Raw genomic sequence first — 25654 nt, forward strand, 5'->3', positions numbered from 1 at the left:
GGGTGGCGCAGTATGTTAAGTGTGCAACTCTTGATTTTAGCTCAGGTCATGATCTCATGGTTAGTGAGTTCAAGCCCTACATCGGGCTCTGTGCTGTGTCAGCACAGATTGTCTCTCTCCCTCTCTCTCTCTCTGCCACCCTCTCTCTCTCTCTCTCTCCCCCCCCCTCAGAAATAAATAAATAAATATTAAAAAATAATAAAATAAAATAATTTAGAATTCTTCAGAATAATTTGAGCACCTTCTTGCATTTTCTTTGTTTTTTTTTATTTTTTTACAGTTATTTTTAATATAATTTATTGTCAAATTGGTTTCCATGTAACACCCAGTGCTCATCCCAACAAGTGCCTTCCTCAATGCCCATCACCCACTTTCCCCTCTACCCCACCTCCCCCTCAACCCTTAGTTTGTTCTCAGTATTTAAGAGACTCTTATGGTTTGCCTCTCTCTCTCTCTCTCTCTCTCTCTCTCTCTCTCTCTCTCTAACTTTTTCCCCTTCCCTTCCCCCATGGTCTTCTGTTGAGAAATTTTTGTTTGTTTTTAAACTATTGAATTGTTTATTTCTCAAACTACAACTCTTCACTATTACAGTAAATTCCATATTTCAGCACTTCACTAGAAACTTCATGGGATAAAATGACCATAGATTGAATTCTGGGACTATAAAAGGAAAGGATGCCTCCTTTTAAAAACACATTAGGGGAGCATCATCTTATATTTTCTAAAAATTCCTCCCTCTTTCCTACCCAGAAGAATTATGTTCCCTCTGACTTAGAATACGTTTCACAAAAATGCTTACAAAGCTAAAGAAGGATTTTATTTAAGCTTATAATTCAAGGTAAGCAGACTGAAGATAGGTTGACAGTCTGAGTTAATATTGTATGGAGTGGATCTTGTTTTTTCTTAAGCATGTTCATTTTTATTAAAGCAAAACCCACTTGACCATTTAGATAACAAAATAATAAAGCAAGGGGCCCAGGATATTATAGACAAAAATCATAAACAGTACCAAAGACTCATAGATAGATAAAGTACAATTTTTCTCGCAGCTAAGTATCCCCTTGCTTAAAGATTAAGTAGTAACACTTGCATATTGTACTGCAACTTTGTCCAGGACTGTTTCTCTGCTAATTATCATATGAAAAAATAAAAATACTCATTATAATTTAGAAATTCATTTGTATTGCCTCTTTGCCTTACTTTAAAACAAAGATAGCACCACGTTTTACAGGGGGGAGAAAAGGATCTAACACTTATTGAGATTTTGTCATGTCCCAGGCAATACATTCTTTTCTCTAAACATCCTCCAGCCTAGGTTATATTTCTGTCTTATTGGTGAGAAAGCTGAGTGCTTTCTCCCATTCTGAAGACAATATTCTTTATTAATGTTATTCCAACAAGAGTGTAAATCAATGTAATGCATGCAATAAAAACCTAAAACAAAATTGAATTTGAGTGAAATACAGGGGAACCAATCGAAGAAAAGAATATTTGAAATGCAGTGCATGCAGGGAAGCTGTCAAATAGAGCTCATCCTTTACCTTCACCTAAGCTGTCATGGTAGAGGGAAAAACCTACATGCGAAGGTTGAGAAGGCTTCAGTCGAAGTGCACACCTTGCTAGACCTCTCAGGGCTCATACTCAAGATAAACCTCATGAATATAAATGAATGTGGAAGGGTCTTTACCCTTCTATGGCACATCCCTTATTAAATAATAGAGAATTTATCCCAAATAGAGACCTTATGAATATAATGAACTTATTTAACCTCAGAGAATTCGTAGAGATTAAAAAAACCTTATGAGTTTGGTAAATGTGGGATTTCTTGGACAGTCTTTATTCTATATCTTAGCTTAAACCTAAAGTCGCCAACTTTAGGTGATCTAATATATTCTGGAAAATATAATAAAACAAATCTTCGTAGGTAATGTGAAATGTTTTATTACCTTTAGAGTCTTTTATGCCAATATTTATAAACAAAAGGATGTGTCTGATTAAATTATGTCTGTGTTCATATTCTTACTATTTTTATCAACCTAGAATGAGATAATTTAAGTTTCCATTCTGAATTATAATACACATAAATTGAATGCCTTTCTTCTTTTTTTGAAAATTATTTTTTTATTGCAAAGAAGATAAAGTAAAAATCAAAAGTTCTCCCATGCTAACCCCATTTCTCAGAGTTAAAATGTACACACATGTTTTTTCAGAAAATTTTCTGTGACCACACACACACACAAACATACACACACACACCACCTGACAGATCACATTTTGTATACTATATTACAACTTGATTTTTTTAAAAACTGACAACATTCTCGAATGTATCTTCTAATTAGTAAATATTAATCATTATTTCAAAAAAAAGATGTACCAGTTTATCTAATTGTACCCCTATTGATAGACAGTATTTTAATGAGATAGACAGTATTTTAATGAAAATTTTTGTATACTTGTTAAAATATTTTTGAAAGATAAATTTCTAGGGATGCCTGGGTGGCTCAGTGAGTTAAGCATCTGACTCTTGATCTTGACTCAGATCATGATCTCACAGTTCATGAGATGGAGCCCTGCGTCGGGCTCTGCTTGGGATTTTCTCTCTCTCTCTCTCCCTCTCCCTCTCTCTCTCTCTCTCTCTCTCTCAAAAATAAATAAATATTAAAAAAAAGAAAGATAAATTTCTAAAAGAGAAGAGAATCGGATACGTATGGGTACATATATGTACATGTATGTATGTTATTTTCATTTTGATAGTTAACTACCAAACTGCCCTTCAAAGAACAGATCTCGGGGCGCCTGGGTGGCGCAGTCGGTTGGGCGTCCGACTTCAGCCAGGTCACGATCTCGCGGTCCGTGAGTTCGAGCCCCGCGTCAGGCTCTGGGCTGATGGCTCGGAGCCTGGAGCCTGTTTCCGATTCTGTGTCTCCCTCTCTCTCTGCCCCTCCCCCGTTCATGCTCTGTCTCTCTCTGTCCCCAAAATAAATAAAAAACGTTGAAAAAAAAAATTAAAAAAAAAAAAAAGAATAGATCTCATTCTTTTTTTAAGTTTATAAAGGAAATATTTTTTAATTTCAGCTTTCCTCAGGTATCACTGACAAAAAGTTGTGAGAAATGAAAGTGTGCGTCGTGGTGATATGTGTATATGTTGTGAAAGAACTCCCTCCATCCAGTTAATTAACACATTCATCACCTAACATTTATCTTTTTTGTGTGAAAAGATTTAATTTCTACTCTCTCATATCGTTCTTAAAAATATTAAACTATGAGCTGATTAAAACATAATTAATTCTATTCTCAAAGCACTCCAACATAGGTGATAGAGAGGTTTCCAGCTAAGAAACTTCTTTAAATTATCTTTGCTTACAAAAATATTCCTCATTTTTTGACACAATAGTGGAAAGTCATACTTTAAAAACCTAAATTAAACATCATTGTGACCTTGCTATATCTAAGGAACAGACTTACCTTAAGGCATTTTATTGATTATTACACTTTTTTTTTCTGTATTCCAACTTCAACTCACTCTATTATAAATAATAGATATGACTGTATTTATAATAATATAGGGTTCTTTTTTTTGAGTTAGTCATCAAAGCATAAATATAAATTGCTGTGTTGCAGAGGTGTCTCCCCTGTAGGCAGACGTTCCTTCAAATGCAGTTCACATACAACCACATTTACCTCAGGAAAACATAATTTAAACCATACAGAAGTAACACTCCTTTTCAGGGAAATTGTCATGCCTTCGAAGATACTGCTAAAACTATACAACTCTTCAAATACCACTGCTGGCCTCAAAGATTTGGATATGTTATAATTTTACTTCATGTAATTATTAAGAAACGGCCGGGGACCATATCATTTTTGTAACTAGAAAAGACCCACAACTTTGCACCCTTACCAATCTGGACTCTGAAATGCGGGGAGTGGAAGGCTTCCTCTGTGGCCCCTCAAGGGTACTTTGTCTCCAACTAAGCTTGACCCAGTATTTATACAAATTCATGAAAGAATGAGCTTGTGCTACAACAGGCTTCTACTGAATTTTTAATAAATGCAAGAGAATTTATTCAAATCACTGACACTCTTACAAAATGATTTTTTAGATTTATCTCTGCTTCTTTCTCTTCAAAGCAGACTAAACTTACCATTTCACTTGATTATAAATATTTGGGTTTCTAAAGAAAATAATTTCACTTTTTATCTGCCAATAGTTAGAGTGGGAGAAATAAAGACTAATATAGAGTAAAATTAAATTATATTGGACTTTAAAATAAAGATTGAAAAAAACATATAGTCTGAACATATCTCACACAGCTCTGTCTGTGGTAGATGTCTTGAAAATAATTCATTTAGATTCATCTAGAAGAGTTACTCATTCACAACTAATAATGAGAAAAAGACTACTAATCTCATTTTTCACTTGAATAGAGAAGGTTCTTTGAGTCCATGACAATTCCATCTTTTCAATTCAATTTTTCACTTTAAAAATAAAGCCTAAAAGGAGTCATCATATGCATCATTTATAACCTTAACTTGCTTTGTGGATCAGTAGGCTGAGTGGTTTAATTGGGATAAATGGAGCAAGTAAAAGACCAATGAACCAGTGTGAAATTTTCTTGTATGAGTGAAGAGAGGCTCGTTGTTAATTTACAGTGGTCCAGCACTATTAAGAGCTGCTTCACAAAGTTATTTTTGAGTTTCTTGAATGATTAATATAACCTGTTAAAAAAAATGGGTATTTCCTAAACATCTTGGTTCTAAATATATTATAAACTAAAATGGTTCAATATAATCATCCTGACATAGTACAGTCTTTAGAATTGTAACTACTAAAATAACAGCAAACTGAGATACAGAAGATCTCAATTTTAGAGCTAAACAGCGGTTGGCCTTAGGCAAGCTGCTTACCTCTGTGTGTCCTAGTTTCCTCCATCCGTGGGAAAGTGAGTTGTGTGAATAGCCATGTCCAGATTAGACATGACCAGAAATAAATACTAAGGAGAAATGAGTTTAAAAATATTAGATATTTTTATTCTCCTCTGTATATCTGAATATATATATATTTTGACATGATTTAGTTTAACTCTTGTCTTTTCTTTTTTGGAAAACTTGCTATACTCTTGCCACTTTTACCACTTTACATTCTACAACTAATTTTTAATGTGCAAAATACAAATGCATATAATTTTATGATACTGTTTTTTCTGGTTCCTTATTAGTTCAAATTTGACCCCCATCTTGATTCTAAGTACCTTGAGAATAAAGACTATCATGTAGTAGACATACTATATGTAACACTGATTAAATGTATCCTTCTACAGAAAAATCATAATTGTGAATGTTTAAAAGTCTGTTCATTACTTAAGATCTGTTTTACCACATCTTTATTTCAGAATCATTAATTACTAAGTAAATGTTCCTCATTAAAAATAAAATGTTAGGGGCGCCTGGGTGGCTCAGTCGGTTAAGCGTCCGACTTCGGCTCAGGTCACGATCTCACGGTCCGTGGGCTCGAGCCCCGCGTCGGGCTCTGGGCTGATGGCTCAGAGCCTGGAGCCTGCTTCCAGTTCTGTGTCTCCCTCTCTCTGACCCTCCCCCGTTCATGCTCTGTCTCTCTCTGTCTCAAAAATAAATAAACATTTAAAAAAAATTTTTTTTAAATAAAATGTTATACTCTATAAAGCTTTGACTTAGTATTCCAACTGTTAATGATTCTCATTTTTTTTTAAGGTGGGACATCTTGGGAGCTGTCATTGGTACAGAATGTGGAACAGTAGAATCAGGTTTATCAATGGTCTTCCTCAAAGATGGAGAAAGGAAATTATGCACCCCATATATGGACACCACCGGCTATGGGAACCTGAGGTTTTACTTTGTTATGGGTAGGTACATTTTGAACAGATTTTGTTGACCTAAGGCAGAATCCAGGCCAGCCCCTATTCCTGTGGAAGTAAGATTGTTGTCTAACAACATAAAACGAAATTCATGAAATATGGGGCTGGATGAGCAAAAGCTCACACCGGCTTCAGGCCAGCCCTGCTGGAACCATCCTATAAGAGAACTGGTCCTGGCATCACTTAATAGGCCTGGAGATAAATGCCTTCACTCCACCTCTCCCTCAGTGGTCATAGCTGAAAAGACAATGGGAGAGAAGCTGAGAACAAATTAACTCCTTTGTCCAAAGCCCCTGGCTTCCCCCAGAAACAATCATCAAGGTAAGTCATTTGTTTCCATGGATATATCATCATTGCATAACTGGTTTTTTTTTTTGTGGGAAGCCAAGAAACAAGTTTATAATACTTTAATAATACTCTCAACTTTCTAATATGTGGCAAACACCCAGAGAAAGTGTTTAGAAATTGTTGTGTTTTTTTCCTCCAGATTATTGTAGAACAAATAAGTGGGTAAACATTTAGAAAAACACCCAGGGAAGAATTAGCGCATTGAAATGTGGGACCTCTCAAATGTATCGTGTTGGTTACATATTCTCTCGCTGAATGTCCTTCCAGAAATGTGAGTAGGTGTCACATGCCTTCCTTGTTGATTGACTGGAAAAGCACAGGCAACACCTGGAAGTGAAAGAGGAAATAAACATTTACCACCTTTGAACTTACTTGCAAAGATGTCAGTTCATCAGGACAAACAGGCCCCCTGAGTCCAGGCTTCAGCACTGGCTGTTTATTTCTCTCATACATTCCTCGCTTCCCACAGCTTGGAGTGATATGGGAAACTGTAGATTATGTCATGCTCTGAAACACTGGCTGCTTGATGCTACTTCATTTTTAATGATGATCTGTTTGATAACAGGGAAGTTGTGGATATAAAATATGATAATGTCATCTTCATACGTTAAGGATAGCCCCACCTTGACTCTGAAATGGTTTGTATATTGAAAGACCCAGAGTTCATTTTCTTTACCTAATTAGAATTCAAAGTGGCTCTCATTTTATGAAGAGAGATTCCTGGGAAACCTTAACCCTCCCCTCAAAAAAGTTGTAATAAACATTCAGCATGTCAGTACTTCTAATTTTAAGCATTTAACCTTCTCACCATTTCACATAATATATTTGAATTCTTGCTTTTTTTCATAGTAGATTATGCTACATCAATCCAATTCGGTGCCTTTGTAAGACATCATCATGTTTACATAAGTGCCTTTGTAGAAAAGATTTAGTCATCTTTAATTCTTTTGGAAACAAAGCAGATTATTAATGAAGCAATTAAAATAATATTGACAATGAGGAAAAAAACTCATCTGAATGAGCCTAAAATACATTATCCCAAATAAAAGCATCTCCATTTTATTTAAAAAATTAATGAATTGCGACTGAATATAGAGCACCAAGCTAGGATATGTGGGGAATACAATTGAGGGTAATAGTGGCACCTTAATCTCAGAGGTGCTGATCAATGAATGAATACATGCAAGTCCCTTAAAACAGTGCCCAATTGGGGTGCTTGGGTGGCTCAGTTGGTTAAGCATTTCACTCTTGATTTAAGCTCAGATCATGATCTCAAGGTTCATGAGTTCAAGCCCCACATGGGGCTCAGTGTTAACAGCACAAAACCTTCTTGGGATTCTCTCTACCCTTCCTTCCCCTCTACCTTTCAAAATGAATAAACTTTTAAAAATGGGTTAAAAAACATTGCTTAATGAAAATAGGTAAGACCAATATACCTTTTTTATATATTTATAAAAATTACTTAGATCCCTTGCCCACAAGTAACATCTAAAAGTCAGAGATAGACAATTACCATATGATTTCACTCATACGTGGAATTTAAGACACAAACGAGCAAAGGAAAAAGAGACAAACAAAGAAACAGACTCTTAATTACAGAGAACAAATTGATGGTTAACCAGAGGGGAGGTGAGTGGGCAGATGGGCTAAGTAGGTCATGGGGATTAATAAGGAGGGCACTTGTCATGATGAGCACCAGGTGTTGTACAGAAGTGTTGAATCACTATATTGTACACCTGAAACTAATTTATCACTATATGTTAACTACACTGAGATTTTAAATAAAATGTTTATTTTGTTTATTTATTTTGAGAGAGAGAGTTAGAGAACATGAATAGGGGAGGGGCAGAGAGGGAGAGAGAGAATCCCAAGCAGGCTCTTTGCTGTCAGCACAGAGCCCAATGCAGGGCTCAGTACAAACCATGAATTTGTGGCCTGAGCTGAAACCAAGAGTCAGAACTTTAACCAACTGAGCCACCCAGGTGGTCCTGGAATTTAAATTTTTTTTTACAAAAAGAGAAAGAATGTAGGGGCGCCTGGGTAGCTCAGTTGGTTAAGTGTCCGACTTTCGCTTAGGTCGTGATCTTATGGTCCATGAGTTCGAACCCCGCATCAGGCTCTGTGCTGATAGCTCAGAGCCTGGAGTCTACTTTGAAATCTGTGCCTTCCTCTCTTTCTGCCCCTCCCCCATTCGCACTCTGTGTGTGTCTCTCTATCTCTCTCAAAAATAAATAAACATTAAAAACATTTTTTAAAAAGAGAATGTAATGGGCTGTAATGAAATGAAGATGCTATGACAGTGCCAAGGACACTGTAGGTCACTTCAGCTGAGGGATATGAAGAGCAACATTTCATGAGGGAGATGGCATTTGAACTTGTCCTTGAAGAATGACATAATTTAAACCTTAAGGGATATGAAACTAATAGAACACTTTTCATTATATTTGAATAAAAACTTTAAACACACAAAAAAATTATAACTTACACCTAAGGAATAGATGCAAAAGGAAGATGATAGTTCTCTCAAAAAATAGGGAAATAAGGGACATTTTATTTTATACAAAAGTCAGAATAAAAATTGTAATATAAAAAAATCTGTCCTTACACTTCTGCCATTATATGAATGGTATAGTTTAGAGTCATATTTAAAAATGAAGAGTTAAGAATATTTTTATTTTTTTATTTTTATTTTTTTTATTGATTCAAGTACCAATTTATTTTTTTTTCAATATATGAAGTTTATTGTCAAATTGGTTTCCATACAACACCCAGTGCTCATCCCAAAAGGTGCCCTCCTCAATACCCATCACCCACCCTCCCCTCCCTCCCATCCCCCATCAACCCTCAGTTTGTTCTCAGTTTTTAACAGTCTCTTATGCTTTGGCTCTCTCCCACTCTAACCTCTTTTTTTTTTCCTTCCCCTCCCCCATGGGTTTCTGTTAAGTTTCTCAGGATCCACTTAAGAGTGAAAACATATGGTATCTGTCTTTCTCTGTATGGCTTATTTCACTTAGCATCACACTCTCCACTTCCATCCACGTTGCTACAAAGGGCCATATTTCGTTCTTTCTCATTGCCACGTAGTACTCCATTGTGTATATAAACCACAATTTCTTTATCCATTCATCAGTTGATGGACATTTAGGCTCTTTCCATAATTTGGCTATTGTTGAGAGTGCTGCTATAAACATTGGGGTACAAGTGCCCCTATACATCAGTACTCCTGTATCCCTTGGGTAAATTCCTAGCAGTGCTATTGCCGGGTCATAGGGTAGGTCTATTTTTAATTTTTTGAGGAACCTCCACACTGTTTTCCAGAGCGGCTGCACCAGTTTGCATTCCCACCAAAAGTGCAAGAGGGTTCCCGTTTCTCCACATCCTCTCCAGCATCTACAGTCTCCTGATTTGTTCATTTTGGCCACTCTGAGTGGCGTGAGGTGATATCTGAGTGTGGTTTTGATTTATATTTCCCTGATGAGGAGCGACATTGAGCATCTTTTCATGTGCCTGTTGGCCATCCGGATGTCTTCTTTAGAGAAGTGTCTATTCATGTTTTCTGCCCATTTCTTCACTGGATTATTTGTTTTTCGGGTGTGGAGTTTGGTGAGCTCTTTATAGATCTTGGATACCAGCCCTTTGTCCGATATGTCATTTGCAGATATCTTTTCCCATTCCGTTGGTTGTGTTTTAGTTTTGTTGGTTGTTTCCTTTGCTGTACAGAAGCTTTTTATCTTCATAAGGTCCCAGTAGTTCATTTTTGCTTTTAATTCCCTTGCCTTTGGGGATGTGTCAAGTAAGAAATTGCTACGACTGAGGTCAGAGAGGTCTTGTCCTGCTTTCTCCTCTAGGGTTTTGATGGTTTCCTGTCTCACATTCAGGTCCTTTATCCATTTTGAGTTTCTTTTTGTGAATGGTGTGAGAAAGTGGTCTAGTTTCAATCTTCTGCATATTGCTGTCCAGTTCTCCCAGCACCATTTGTTAGAGACTGTCTTTTTCCATTGGATATTCTTTCCTTCTTTGTCAAAGATTAGTTGGCCATACGTTTGTGGGTCTAGTTCTGGGGTTTCTTTTCTATTCCATTGGTGTATGTGTCTGTTTTTGTGCCAATACCATGCTGTCTTGATGATTATAGCTTTGTGGTAGAGGCTAAAGTCTGGGATTGAGATGCCTCCTGCTTTGGTCATCTTCTTCAAAATTACTTTGGCTATTCGGGGCCTTTTGTGGTTCCATATGAATTTTAGGATTGCTTGTTCTAGTTTCGAGAAGAATGCTGGTGCAATTTTGATTGGGATTGCATTGAATGTGTAGATAGCTTTGGGTAGTATTGACATTTTGACAATATTTATTCTTCCAATCCATGAGCACGGAATGTTTTTCCATTTCTTTATATCTTCTTCAATTTCCTTCATAAGCTTTCTATAGTTTTCAGCATACAGATCTTTTACATCTTTGGTTAGATTTATTCCTAGGTATTTTATGCTTCTTGGTGCAATTGTGAATGGGATCCGTTTCTTTATTTGTCTTTCTGTTGCTTCATTATTAGTGTATAAGAATGCAACTGATTTCTGTACATTGATTTTGTATCCTGCAACTTTGCTAAATTCATGTATCAGTTCTAGCAGACTTCTGGTGGAGTCTATCAGATTTTTCATGTATAATATCATGTCATCTGCAAACAGTGAAAGCTTAACTTCATCTTTGCCAATTTTGATACCTTTGATTTCCTTTTGTTGTCTGATTGCTGATGCTAGAACTTCCAACACTATGTAAACAACAGCGGTGAGGTGGACATCTCTGTTGTGTTCCTGATCTCAGGGAAAAAGCTCTCAGTTTTTCCCCATTGAGGATGATGTGAGCTGTGGGCTTTTCATAAATGGCTTTTATGATCTTTAAGTATGTTCCTTCTATCCCGACTTTCTCGAGGGTTTTTATTAAGAAAGGTTGCTGAATTTTGTCAAAGGCCTTTTCTGCATCGATTGACAGAATCATATGGTTCTTATCTTTTCTTTTATTAATGTGATGCATCACATTGATTGATTTGCGAATGTTGAACCAGCCCTGCAGCCCAGGAATGAATCCCACTTGATCATGGTGAATAATTCTTTTTATATGCTGTTGAATTCAATTTGCTACTATCTTATTGAGAATTTTTGCATCTGTATTCATCAGGGATATTGGCCTGTAGTTCTCTTTTTTTACTGGGTCTCTGTCTGGTTTAGGAATCAAAGTAATGCTGGCTTCATAGAATGAAGTTGTTCATTTTTTGTGTGAACCACACAAAACCAATTCTTGGTTTCGTTGATCTGCTCTACAGTGTTTTTAGATTCTATATTGTTTATTTCTGCTCTGATCTTTATTATTTCTCTTCTTCTGCTGGATTCAGGCTATCTTTGCTGTTCTGCTTCTGTTTGCTTTAGGTGCTGTTAGATTTCGTATTTGTTCCCCGCCAAGCTGAGCTCTGTCGTCTGGGGCTCAACAACTCTCCCTCCCGTTGTCCTCCAGCCCTCCCGTTCTCCAGGCAGAGCTGTTAGCTTATAACCGTCCAGATGTCAAGTCCTTCTTGCTGTCGGAACACACTCAGTCCGGCCCCTCCGCTTTTGCCAGCCAGACTTGGGGCTCTGCTTGGCCGGCGGGCCTCCCCTCTGCCCGGCTCCCTCCGGCCAGTCCGTGCAGCGCGCACCGCCTCACCACCCTTCCTACCTTCTTCCGTGGGCCTCTCGTCTGCGCTTGGCTCTGGAGACTCCGTTCTGCTAGTCTTCTGGCAGTTTTCTGGGTTATTTAGGCAGGTGTAGGTGGAATCTAAGTGATCAGCAGGATGCGCGGTGAGCCCAGCGTCCTCCTACGCCGCCATCTTCCCAGGATCCTCCAAGAATATTTTTAAAAATTTAAGGGTTTGAAGGGAGAAGAGAATGCCAAGCAAAGCCAGTATTTTTGGAAAAAAAAAAAAAGCAATTGTAAATTTGCATGACATGTTTGAGGCAGGTGAATTTTCCCAGTATAACTGAATGGAAGGATAGAAGGGGAGCAGGAAAAGGGAACCGGAGACGAGTGGTGGTTTTCTTTAATATCAACTAAGAGCAGTTCAGATTCTCTTTCTCTAGGCAGCATGCAGCCATCAGATGATTTCTGTCAGTTCTGTGACACATTCTCATCTGTGTTTTAGAAAGATAACTCTGGCACAAGTGTGAAGGAAAGACTGAAATGGTCAGAAATTAGAGAACAGGAGACCAGTTAAGGTTAGGTAGGGTTGCCAGAGTGAAAGGAAGAAAAACAAAATAGCTTTTTAAATTTTTTTTAAATTGAGGTATAATTGACATACAATATCCTATTAGTTTCAAGTGTACATCATAGTGATTCGATAGTTTCATTTAAAAATAACTACTATGATGAATCTTAGTTACCATCTGTCACCATACAATTATTACAATATTTTTTACAATATTCCCTATGCTGTACTTTTTATCCTCATGACTTATTTATTTTATAACTGGAAGTTTGTACCTCTTAGTCCCCTCTACCTATTTAAATCTGAATTTCAGATAAAGAACAAATAATTTTTTGTATAAATATTGTTCATGCAATGTATTTTATCTGGCAACACTAAGTTAGGAGACTATTGCACTAGTCCAAGCAACAAAAGAATATGGCAGTGACAGTGGTAACAATGTGAAGGAGGGAACAGAAAATAAGTAGCTGAAGAGAAGGAACCAACAATTGAGGTTCACACCCAAATGACTATGGGGATTATGAGGACAATATTGGAAAGGACAGAGATTTCTTTCTTGGGTGAGTAGAAGAATGGTACCATTTCCTGAAATAGGAAATGTCCAAAAATAAATAAAGAGTAAATATGGACTAGAAGATTCTGACATTAGATGTGTTGAGGTTGAGACTTCCAGAAAGCCATATGAAGGTGGAAATTCTCATCAGGGTCTGAATCAGATTTGAAAATCATCAGCATACAGGTGACAGTTGGAGCCACTAGAGTTGCTGTGTTCTCCCAAACAGAAGGCAGAGTAAACAAAGGGCATGAAAAAGGCTCAGTGAGAACCCTCATCTAGTTAAAGGTAGAAGGCATATATATAGACAAAGGATGCTGAGAAAGGACATAAAGATATGTGGGAGGAAGGTTCCATTCTGCACTGAAGAAGGAAGGGAAGAGTGTGGTTTGGGGGTGGGGATCAGCAGTGCAGGGAATGCCACAGAGAGGCCAACCAGGATAGGGGCTGAGAGCCCCCCCACTGACTTTGGAGAGAGTATCCCCCATGGTGTGGTGCATGGGAAACCCAGGTATGTAAAGTTAAAAGAAAGAAAGACATGTGTCACTGAAAAAGGACCATTCCTTCAAGAAATTCATCAGTAAATAGAAGAAAAGAAATGGGGTCTAAGATCTTGAGGTTTAGAAAGCAGAATCTAACAAAGGTGGTTTTCACATAGGATAGGATTTAATAGGACGGAACAGTAGGGTAAGATTGGGTAGGATAAGACTGGACCTGTAGAAAGACTTTAAAACTTTGGTAGCTGATGGAGAAGAAAGCAATATGGGAAGAGATCTAAGATTTGGTAGACAATTTATAATGGCACCTTAGGAAAATCAGTGCCTGGTTGTTAATCTAGGGAAGATCATACTCCCTTCCTGTCTGGCCCTGCCTATATGTTCTTCCTGGTTTCATCCCTGGGTTCATATCCATCTACTGTGCCTATTTCTGGAAAATTTGCTCAACTTTCAAAATTCGGCTCTGGTCTGTTTCCTTCATTCATACATTCGTTCATTCATTCATTCAACAGAAATTCATGGAGGGCCAGTATCCAACACTGTTCTTAGAACCAGAATGCAGTGAATATGACAAAAATAACCTAACGTACATCATTCATTCATTATTCCTTCAACATATTTATTGAACATCTCCCATAGCCCACACTGTATCTCTTTTCTCTGAATTTTGACGGCAATTATGGCAGCACAATACAGTTTACCACTAATTATCCTTCTTTGGTGTATATTAACCTTGTTTTCTTTGCTAAATTACAAATTTTTTGAGGTTGGGGCCTATTTTCCCTTAAGCCCAATGCCCTATACATAGTAAATAACAAAATCACTTTCCCAATATAAGTAAGTATCTTAAAAGCTACTTAAAACAGGACTCAAAATATTTTAAAACTGACTGTCCATCTAGTATTTATTGAAATCTTCTATACTTGAATTGCTGTACAAAATGCCCCTTGAGTCATACCTTTCCACAATACATCAAAGCGAATGAAACTGAAGAAGGAATCTGTATCTTTCTGTACGAGCTGCTGTCACAGAAACTTCAGAGAACTGATAAATTGCCCCCAGAGGGATCTTTTAGATAAAGTCTGTCATCCTTTTAAAGTCTTGGCTCCTTTTGGACTTTCTTCTTCTGTCATTCTGGGCTGGATGAGCTCTCAAGTGTGTTTCAGCTCTCTCTGAAAGGCAGGTGAAGTTCACGAACTGTTCTTAAGAGAGCAGAGATTTACAGGGAACAAATCAATGAAATTAGAGAGTACTGATGGTTCAGTCCCTATGTCTCTGGGTATGTTGCTTAAATCCACACTGCCTGTGACTTTTCATCTTTTCTTTGTTCTTTTTTGTAAGTCTTTAGTATGTCCTTAATAAAGAAGTTGCATTTTTTTAGATGGGAATTTAGTTTTCATGCAGATCTTTTCCCCCAGAGACAGTCGTTTAGGATGACTTTCCTAGCTATATTTAACCATAATATAGAAGTATGTAAGGAAATGCTAAAAATTATGACAGCAGATATCAGAATCCTGAAGGTTTTCTCTACCATTTGTTGCCCTTAAACAAGGACATCCTAACATCTGTTAGGTTGAGGGTAACATTATCACCATATCTTCAGATTAGTTAACTCAATAAAATTTATTATATGCCAAGTTATATATGTCTAACAGGTGTAACATGCTATATTTCTATGCTTTATGACTACCACCATCCAAGTTACTTCTGTTATTATGATCCTTCTTATGCTAATTAAGGTCTAGCTTTCTTACTTAAAACATCACTTATTAGCAATTTCTCCTGATCGACCCCAATAACCCAGGGTGAAATGGAGCTAGACATTCCTCCTTTCTTTCCTCCCTCTCTCCCTCCCCCACTGCTCCATCAGTCCATCTTTCTTTTCTTTTCTTTTTTCTTTTCTCCTCTCTTCCTTTTTCTTTCTTTCTCTTTATTTGTCTCTTTCTCTCTTTCTTTCTTCCTACAGATGGTGTTCTAGAGTTTTGAGGTTGCCTTACTGTCACTATAGAGTATTAGCAGCAGAAATTGCCTATAGATGAAAATTAACATTAATGGTGATTAATTTAAAAACTGGAGGGCATTTTTTGAAAGAGTAATAAAATTAAGAGTTAACGTTATAATTTTTGGACCATAAGGATAGAATATTTTCCAGGAAATCCATGTACATACCTACATTCCTGCTATTGTGATTGCTGCTGTTATGAATGATTATGGTAGGTGGGGAGACGTTTCTGGTTACACATGTAATCCTTTAAAATCCAGTTTCTGCAGACAGTTCATAGAAGCCAGCAATAGTAAGGATTATTGGCTGAATGCAGTAGTGAAAAGAATAGAGGGTCAAGGGCTAAAAGACATACCATTGACTCATGGCTTTTCCACCAATTAGTTGAATGGTTTTCAGTTTCAGGTACCTGTTCTGTTACTCAGTTTTGTCATCAGGATGATCTTAGTTACTTCTCAGTTCTAATGTTCCATTGTTTCATTTGACTGTAAAGTAGAGTGATACAGAATATTTATAGTTTGCACTCTCCAACAACCAAATGAGGTACCAGAAGTAAAAACGAAAAATGTAAGATGAACTGCATTTAAAATACAAATACCAAATATATGCTAAACTATTGAAGACACTGTGTGCAACAGTTTAAATATTACCAGTTCAGAAATAGTTGATCATTTTTAAAAAACCATTATCAATAGGTTCCGAATTTTGGCCATTAAGACCTTAAATGTAAGGAAGTGATAGTTTATTAAAAAGCAGAGTACATCTTTTTAATGTGGGTTAAAATATGGACAGGTTCCACAGCTCATTGCAGACCGTCATTTGAGCAGTCTCACGAAGCACAATAGTTAACTTTGGCCTTCCCATATATCAAGTCTTTGATCTTTAGCATGGCTCTGAACTATCTTTACAAATTATTTCCTTGGGTCTAGTTAATTTTATTTATGGTCATTCTTAAGTGACATCTGGTTTCTGTTGTTATTTTTTTTTATTTGAAAGCTAACACTATACTGTTTATGGATGCAGTTAACAACTTAAATTTTTTGTTTTGTACAGGAGGAATTTGTGACCCTGGAGATTCTCATGAAAATGATGTCACCTTGTATGCAAAGATTGAAGGAAGAAAAGAGCACATTACACTGGATACTCTTTCCTATTCCTCATATAAGGTATATATGCCAATCCACGTGCCAAATGGCCCCACTGTAGACTTCCCTAGACAAGTCAAAGTCAAAACCATGAAGTCCAACCTAGATGCAGAAGAGAACACTCTGTTCTAGAAGCCCAGAAATTTGCCAGATTTCTTAAAAAGTGACATGGACATTGTAATACTCACTTTCCCCCCCGATACAAAGGAAAAATGAGGTTTTATTGGGAAAAATGAATTAGACCCCACCAGAGATTATAAGATGGGAGACCAGTACTCTGACAATGATTTTTGTACCCAAGAAAGCCCTAAAAGTGGTTCTAATTATAAAGCTTCACAGACTTGTTATCAGGCATCATGGGCATTTTTCCAGCATTTTAAGATTTCCTAGGCAGAAGACATTGTATAAGTACAGATTATTACTACTTTTGCTTTTATTTTATTTTATTTTATTTTATTTTATTTCATTTTATTTTTTCTTTCTTTCTTTCTTTCTTTCTTTCTTTCTTTCTTTCTTTATGGCTAATTATAGCCACTGAAATTGGCCTCTTTTACTTTCCCTTTGGATCTAGGACATCTGCAGGCTGTAGTTATGTGAAAACATCTTCAAAATTATGTGTGATGCTTGTCATTAGGTGTGGAATTATTTTTTTCTAGTGGTAGGTTTATTTGTGCTGAGACTACACTCACACATTCATTACTAGTTAGGCTTTTCTCCACATTGATGGCACCCTTGGTACTATAAAGAGCTTGAATACAGCCAGCACCTAGCATTTCATGGTTTCAGTTAGAAGACAGGAGATTAACACTGAGGCTAGAATAGGGAACAACCAGAGAAGGTATTTGCACACTCCATCTGCTAGGGTTACCCAAATTATCTCACGTGAGATTTCATAATGGACTAGTTTTCCAGCTGTGACTAGCTAGGGTTACACCTGCCCTGGTCATCTGCACGCCACAGACCAAACGAGTTATGTAAGTTATCATGGGTTAACTTGTTGACTCTGGCAGTTACTGCCTAGAGTCATATTTTCAGAATACCTAGTTTGGCAATGGTTGGTACCATACAAATTCACTTTAAAAGAGGACTGATGATAAAGTATTGGTGCGAAGTTGCTTTTGTCTTGTGCCAAGGTCTATAAAATGGATACCTATGCTTTGGTAACTTTAAGGACCTTACATTCATTTATGTTCAGGTAGAGGGGCCCTGATCAGTACACACAGAGAGCTCCAGGTGCCTGCAAAGGAGGAGTCCTAAGTGACTCAAACAAATGCCCACTGAAGACCACATCTACTACCCGAAATAACAGATGGAACACACAAGACCTCCCCTGGTGCTTAACAAATGGCAGTTATATGCATAGTAATTGCAAGCTTGAATCTAGGAGAATTCTTACAGACTCATGTAGAGGGCATTACGAATGATTTTGGTTTCCTTTGTTTTGAAGGTTCCATCTTTAGTTTCTGTAGTCATCAATCCTGAACTTCAGACTCAGGCTACGAGATTTTGCCTAAGGCAAAAAAACCATCAAGGACATAACAGGAATGTCTGGGCTGTGGATTTTTTCCACGTCTTACCTGTTCTGCCTTCTACAATGTCTCACATGATACAGTTTTCCATTAATCTGGGATGTGGAACACATCAGCCTGGTAACAGGTAGGAAGCCCTATTTTTTGAGTGTGTGAACCAGTTAAAAGTGAACATGTGGGGGAACCTGACTGGCTCAGTTGGTAAAGCATGTGACTCTTGATCTCAGGGCTGTGAGTTGAAGCCCCATGTCAGGTGTAGAGATTACTTAAAAAATAAAATCTTAAAACTAAAAAATGAACATGTGGACTTGGCTATTAAGTCGGAGCAACTTCTCAGTAGGTTTTCAGCTGAATTTTTAATGAAACATCCTTTAAAAAAAATACACACTTTCCCCCAAAGAAGAGCTCTTCAATTAATATGCAGAGTGTGATTGGATAATTTTAAGTAGAAATGACTTCGTTCTAAGAGCTCGGTCTTAGGTATCAGAAGTGTTTGCACGCGCTGTGGCAGCCGTCCATGCTGACAGATTGCTGAGAGAAAAGAAAAACAAATAACTGAAGGAAAGCTTGACCCCATGTTGGTTAGTGACCCCCTAATAATAGGCACGGAAATCAATTAACACTTCAAGAGCTATGACTCCTGCGTTTCACTTCTCAGAAGTGTTGCTCGTGTCCTTTCTAAGAATTTTTTGAGTCTCACATTCACAGGATGAGGTGGCAGTGTGAGACGTGGTAATTGCCTTGCCATCTATCAAATTGGAGAGCACAGACTCAAGCTACCATTTGTTGGCTTCAAAAGATAGTTCATTTCTATAGCCGTAATTGAACCGTTTGCCCTTTGAAGGCTGGTCAGACTTCAGTGGAGGGGAGAACAAGGATTTTGGACACAGCATCTTAAAATTTGTTACACTAGTTCTGCAGGTGTTTACTGTACTTAGCCAGAGGTGAGTCATTTCATTTTGTTATCTTTGCCCTTTTTTGTTGTGCTTGTTCTGGTGTTATCAGTGTCAGCCTGGAGTTTTCCACCAATCATGGGCGTTCCTGGTCCCTCCTCCACACTGAGTGTTTACCCGAGATCTGTGCTGGACCCCACCTCCCCCACAGCACTATCTACTCCTCCGAAAACTACAGTGGGTGAGTAAATTCTCTGAGATATCAGGAGATTTGAATTCATGTTGTGACTCAAAATCTACCAATAAGCTCGAGACTAATAGTTTTTCATAATAAGTAAGGAAGCTGCTTTCTCTTCTTCAGGTGATTTAGGAAGGATCTCATTAAAACAAACAAACAAACAAACAAAAAAAAAAACGACAGTAACCAGTAAATCTGATGCAGGATCACAATTTGTAGGGTCATTCATTCATTTATGCTCTTGGCTTTTATATTTTGGATATATATAACTTAAACTTAGACATAAGTTTAAATTCTATGTAGTGACTCCATGGTTATTGCCAAAAGGCTTCTTGCCAAACTACTTACTTAGGGAAAGATGCAGCATAGAGAGGTGGAAGAAAGTTAAGCTGTGCAATTGAACCAGGTTCAAATCCTGGTTCTGCCATCTACTTGGGTAATGATATTTCCTCCCTAACTTTCCCCTTTTTCCACATAAATTAAGGACAATGATACACCACTTTGAGGGCTGTGCAGAGAATTAAAGATGACTGCCAAATACTTACCACCTTACAGAGTAAACACTGGATAAACCAATAAAAAAATATTTCCAAGCATGGCAAAATTAAGTTGAGAATTATTTTCTTTCTTAGCCTCTATTTAAATGTGCATAGGACCAGGGAATAGCAAAAAATAGAAAGCAATCAATGCTAATCAGCCCCATGTCTGCACAGATGCTTATCCTCAAATAATATCTAAAGTCTGAGTATTGATGTAAAAATTTCTTAAAGGAATATCTAAAAACAAAACAAATATCACTTGCTAATAAGAACAAACCCATTACTCTAGTGTGATATGAATGTTTTTAGAAGTTATATGCTTGTCTTAAAACTGTAGCCAAACTCCACAGGTGAATTTAAAGACTTTATTGCCAAACTTTAGTGCTGTCCCAAGCATACAGAAACTACAGCATCAAAAGCATGTAAAATAGGTTCAAAAGATGTGAATGTAGTTTTGAAGCTGTTTTGTGCTAAATTTCTTGCAGGTGGAACCGAATAACGATTCCCCTTCCTAACGCAGCACTAACCAGGGACACCAGAATTCGCTGGAGACAAACGGGACCAATCCTTGGAAACATGTGGGCAATTGATAATGGTTAGTTTATGCCTGTCATAATCACATGCCATTGATGTAGAGTCTTCCTGTGCTTTTGTTCGTTGGCACAGACTTAATCACATTTCTAAGTCATGGTCTTGCAATTCATTAAACGCCCTTTCTTCCCTTTCTCCTTTGCATTCCGTTAGAAGCCCAGGGATGCACAATCAGAAAAAAAAGGCAGCAGAGTCAGCAATATTAGATGCAAGAATGTTTCAACATACAGAATTTAAAAGCCCTGAAACTCAAATTCACAGTTGATGACAGGGGATATCCTAACATTTTCTTTGAATGTTTTACACAAAATTAACATAAATACTTACCATACTGCATGTATTAAAATAAGAGCCATTCTTCTCTTAGTAACTACCACAACATCTGGAAAGCTTATCTTTTAGATGCAGACACCACACATTAAGGGAACATCATCTCTCAAATGAAAGTTCTGAAGTGAAACTTCTACCTCCTTCTCAGAAAACTGTATAACAAGAAAATTTAGATATACATAAAATATCCTATGTTATCATTAATTTTTAAGCGAATATTTGATCATTTTTGCATAACTTTAAAGCCAATATCACTTATAACAGGTGCACATGAGAGAAGATATTTTAAGTTATTGGGATGCATGACTCAATTTCTTATATTTGTTGTTAATAGTCTGTTTTTCTTAATAATTCGAATTACAGGAAGAGTCATCGATTTCCTATTTTCAGAGTATATCAATTTGACTGAAAAGTTATACTACAAGGAAGTAGAAGGGGAGGGAAGGAGGGACAAAATGTCAATACTTAAGCAAACTTAGCATAGCCACTGACTTTGATCGATTTTATAAAGTAGGAAAAGCCTACCTCATTCTTTCATGCTGATTTTCCATGTTTTAATAATCTTTTTGCTACTTTGAATAATTTAAAAATTGATACACATTTAGTGGAGTACATTCTTGAAACTCAGGAATAACTTCAGGCAAGAAAACTTACTGATGAGCCAATGTAAATTCTTTAAACACTCTGTATTCAGAGAAGACCAATAAAAGGCCCGGACTTCAAAGACCACATTAGTTATATAGGTATAAACATAGTATGTTTGCAAAACCATCTAAAGGATTAATTTGTTTAAAAGAAGTTTCGGGCGCCTGGGTGACTCAGTCGATTAAGCGAACGGCTCTTGATTTTGACTCAGATCATGATGTCATAGTTCAGGAGCTCAAGCCCCACACTGGGGCTCTGCGCTGGTGGTGAGGAGCCTGCTTAGCATTCTCTCTCCTCTTGCTGCCCCTCCCCTATTCTGTCTCACTCTCTCCCTCAGAATAAAGAAATTAATTAATTAATTTTAAAAATGCAGTTTCTCCACTGGCAGAACATTTTGCATAGCATTTGAATTACAATGCCTGTTCACTAGTTCTAGGGAATAAGTATGTACCCCTGAATAGTGAGATATGGGTGACTTTTCCCCTGCTGTCATACTTTTATGGGTCCTATAATGAACTTATATTACTTTGATAATAATCAAAGAAATCAAAAAACCAATACTAAAGCAAATGAGGAAATTAAGAGTGCTGTGAAGCACATATAAGCCTATGAAAAGAATATCTAAATTTCCTAAGCAAGGCAATTACTAAGTCAGAAAGGGTCCCACCATCTTGTTTTGAGTAGAATGAGAAAAGGTAAGAATATATGAAAAGAGCATGGTTAGCACTGTATGTCAGATGCAAAACTTGGGACAGAATCATCTCGATTCTGTTATCATTCTATGTGTGAGGTGTTCACAAAAAAAGACCTGCTCTCCGGCTTCTTCATGAGGCTTGAAGAGGACATACACTCAGTCTTTCCCAAGAGAAATGTGTGCCAACTTGCCAAACAACACTTCTGAAATCTCTCCCACTTCACTATGGAATGCCAAAAGGATGTCAAGGAAAACAAACATAGACAAAAAAACAGGTCAATATCCTACTTTTGTTAGATATGTTTTCCCTGCTAGTGTGTACAGAAAGTATTTTCAGAATTATCCTGAAATTCCTAGCAGAACGGAAAATCCTAGGGCAAAGTATGTTTGTTAATCACTTTCTAATATTCTCAGCTTGATTAAATTAATAATAGGGGTAAAAACAAAGCTGACCTTTCCACACTCATAGGAAAAAGGAACCTATGAACTTACTCATGCTGTGAATCCCGATGACCCCAGTGTTTGCAGGGAAGGATGACACGATTCTTAATTGCAATTTTTTTCATTGACTTGAAGAGTCTTGTTTTATTGTTGAAATTTTTTTTGCAGTGGAACCTTTTTGAACATAGGTACACTGTAGGGCAGCCTCCAGAGTGACCCTGCAAACTGCAATGAAGCACTTACAGAACTTAGAATAAATCCTTCTGCAGCCATAAAATCATGTTCTGGGAACACAGTCTGTAGGCTTTTCCAAGCTACAGAAGAGTGAAGCCCTTTCCTGATTTCTCAGCACTTTGCTGTCTAGTGGAGCCCAGCAAGGCAGATGGAGCAGGAAGGATTCTTGACCCCAATATCATGATGATCATAACTGTATGGTTCCAGGCAGCCTGCTAAGCATGAACATTTCATTTACTCTTTCCTCCAAGGATTATTATCCCACTTTAAAGAATAGGGACACTGAGGCTTAGACAGGATAAATCACTTATCCAGAGTTTCCAAGTGAAACGGGAATTTGAATCCAGGTTTATTTGACACCTAAAACCCATAACTTTAACCACTCAACCTGCTATCTGCTCTCTTCCTCAACCATCAGTTTCCTTCAGCCAAGAGTTTTTCCTGGCCTGCTTTGCATCACACTTGAATTACTGGCTCCAGAGAACAAGTGTTTGTAGGAGCATTGGCCACAGGAAAATTTATTTTAAAATGAAATCATTTAGGGATGCCTAGGTGGCTCAGTTGGTTGAGCATTTGACTCTTGATTTTGGCTCAGGTCATGATCCCAGGGTTATGGGATCCAGCCCCACATTATGCTCCACACTGAGCATGGAGCCTGCTTGAGATTCTCTCTCTCTCTCTCTCTCTCTCTCTCTCTCTGTCTCCCCCCACCACCCCCCGCTCCTCTCCCATACCCATGCTTGCTCTCTCTCTCTGTCTCTCAAATAAAAAATAAAAATAAAATGAAATCATGTAACTATTTTGGCATGATTACAAGACAGAAAAAAAGATGATAATGGATGGCAAATCTGTGCCTAAAATTGAACATGTGAGGTCTTAACAACTGTTGCATCTCTAATTCCTCATTGGTTTTGTTCCCTTTTCACACTTTGTTATGTTACTCATTGTGCTGATTATCAAGAGGCTTAATATCTATAAATATATTTGAGCCTGAGTATCTCAGAGCCTACCATTCAACCATTAGGAATCCTTTTCTTGATATTCCAGTGATTAGAATTTAGGTTTATAACATCGTTATCAGTCAAGCCCACCATTTAGGAAAAGATATGCATTTCTGAGAAGACAATGCACAACAGATTTTATTTTAACTCCCCACTTCAGGAAGGATGGGTTAATATTTAGAAGGATATTTAACAATCATCTGCAAGATGTTATAGGTTTCTCCCAGTTAAGAATGGAAGTTATAGTTGTTTTTTTGTTCAAGTGCGCAAAGGCTTTATTGGAATTGGGATTTGTATTGACAGTAAAGGGTTATAGAGCCGCACAGAACAGGAAACAACTTCAAAATCATTACTGTCACTCTCCTAAAATCTAGCAGATAATTCCTGTCATAGAAAATTTCTGTCTCCTGAACATATTTGCTTCTAGTTTATATACTTTTGAAATGACAGTTCTCTCCTCTCCCAAGTCACCCCTGTCTCCAAGCCTTGTAAATTGTCATTTTATCTTGCAAAGCAGTTTAAGAATTGAGCTAAACTCTTCATAGTGTAACCTATGGCTTTCAGTGTTTCCCCTTCCATAGCAAGGAGATGCATTATATTGGTTATTGATGAACATAAGAGACATTTATTCCAACCCCATCAGTTGTGTCAACCAACTATCCTAGAAGGCAAAACCTGGGATTTATTTATTTAATGACGTTAGTTGAGATCCTGAATCAGGTACTGGGATGGGCCTTGTCAAGGTAACAATAAGCGGATCAGGTGGTGACTCCGCACTCACAAACTTATGGTCAACTGGCATAGATAGATGTTATTTAAGAAAAGAAATGTACACAAGCATATACTGCAAATTATAAAGATTATTAAGAGAAAAGTACAGGGGGCTATGGGTTTCTAGCAGATAGGCTCATCTAGTGCAGATGGATTAAGGAAGAGTTAGTTATAGTTTTTAATTAAATTATAATGTCTCCATTTCATGATATATCAAATTGGTCCTTTGAAAATTAGTTCTACCTAAAGAAATTAAACTGTAGAACGTTCAACTCAGAAGCACTAATATTCTTCCTGAAATCATTTTAGCCAAAGAGACTCCATTAAGGAACCCAAATCATATGTTCGTACCTTTTTTTTTTTTTTTTTGCTATGACACATTAAAATCTTGAAAGAATTAACTTAAAACATTTCCAGCAAATTTGTAGCTAAGCACTTAACTTGTCACATAGTGCTCTATATGTCACCCTGGATTCCTGTGTATAACATGCGTTTAATGGACTAGATTTCATGGGGGTTGCTTCACAAAATTGATTCACATGCTGATGTTTTCTTGGTTTTTCCACTTGTTTTGCCTTATTTTTACTTGCTGTTTTTTCTCTGCCTGCAGTTTATATTGGTCCATCGTGTCTCAAATTCTGTTCTGGCAGAGGACAGTGCACTCGACATGGTTGCAAGTAAGCATTTTAAAATAATAATTATACTTCTTTTTTTTGATTACGTACTTTATATATTGAAGCCACAAGTCATTTTAACTTGTTTTAATTTCCATTTTAGGCTTTTGAGGTCTTTTGAAGGCCAAAGTAGGATACTCCAAATTGAATTTAAGCATAATAGAACACTAAGTGTGTTTTGTATGTAGAAATTGATGAATAAATAACTTTTCTATTAAGCTAAATTGTAAATAAATTTAGCATACCTCATGTAAATTTGTGAACAAATTTGAATTCTTCACAGTTTGATGACTGCCTTTTCTGTCTTTGGTTACATTCTTCAATATGCTATTGAAGCTATTGAATATGCTTCAATATTTTAATTCCTAGCATGCTTTGTAAATGAATTATGAAAATCATTACTGAC

General features: G+C 37.1%; 1 protein-coding gene across 1 annotated transcript in view; it reads left to right on the plus strand.

The window, feature by feature from the left end:
• The window catches only part of RELN (reelin), a 524409-nt gene that overhangs the window by 330322 nt on the left and 168433 nt on the right, over positions 1-25654 (plus strand). Inside the window, exons 12-17 of the mRNA XM_042964909.1 lie at positions 5734-5885; positions 16577-16689; positions 18116-18324; positions 19203-19331; positions 20353-20462; positions 25185-25251. Coding sequence (XP_042820843.1) covers positions 5734-5885; positions 16577-16689; positions 18116-18324; positions 19203-19331; positions 20353-20462; positions 25185-25251 — 780 coding nt within the window. The remainder of the gene's footprint in view (positions 1-5733; positions 5886-16576; positions 16690-18115; positions 18325-19202; positions 19332-20352; positions 20463-25184; positions 25252-25654) is intronic.

Source organism: Panthera tigris, chromosome A2, assembly GCF_018350195.1.
Source record: "Panthera tigris isolate Pti1 chromosome A2, P.tigris_Pti1_mat1.1, whole genome shotgun sequence".
In the NCBI taxonomy this organism is placed as follows: Eukaryota; Metazoa; Chordata; class Mammalia; order Carnivora; family Felidae; genus Panthera; species Panthera tigris.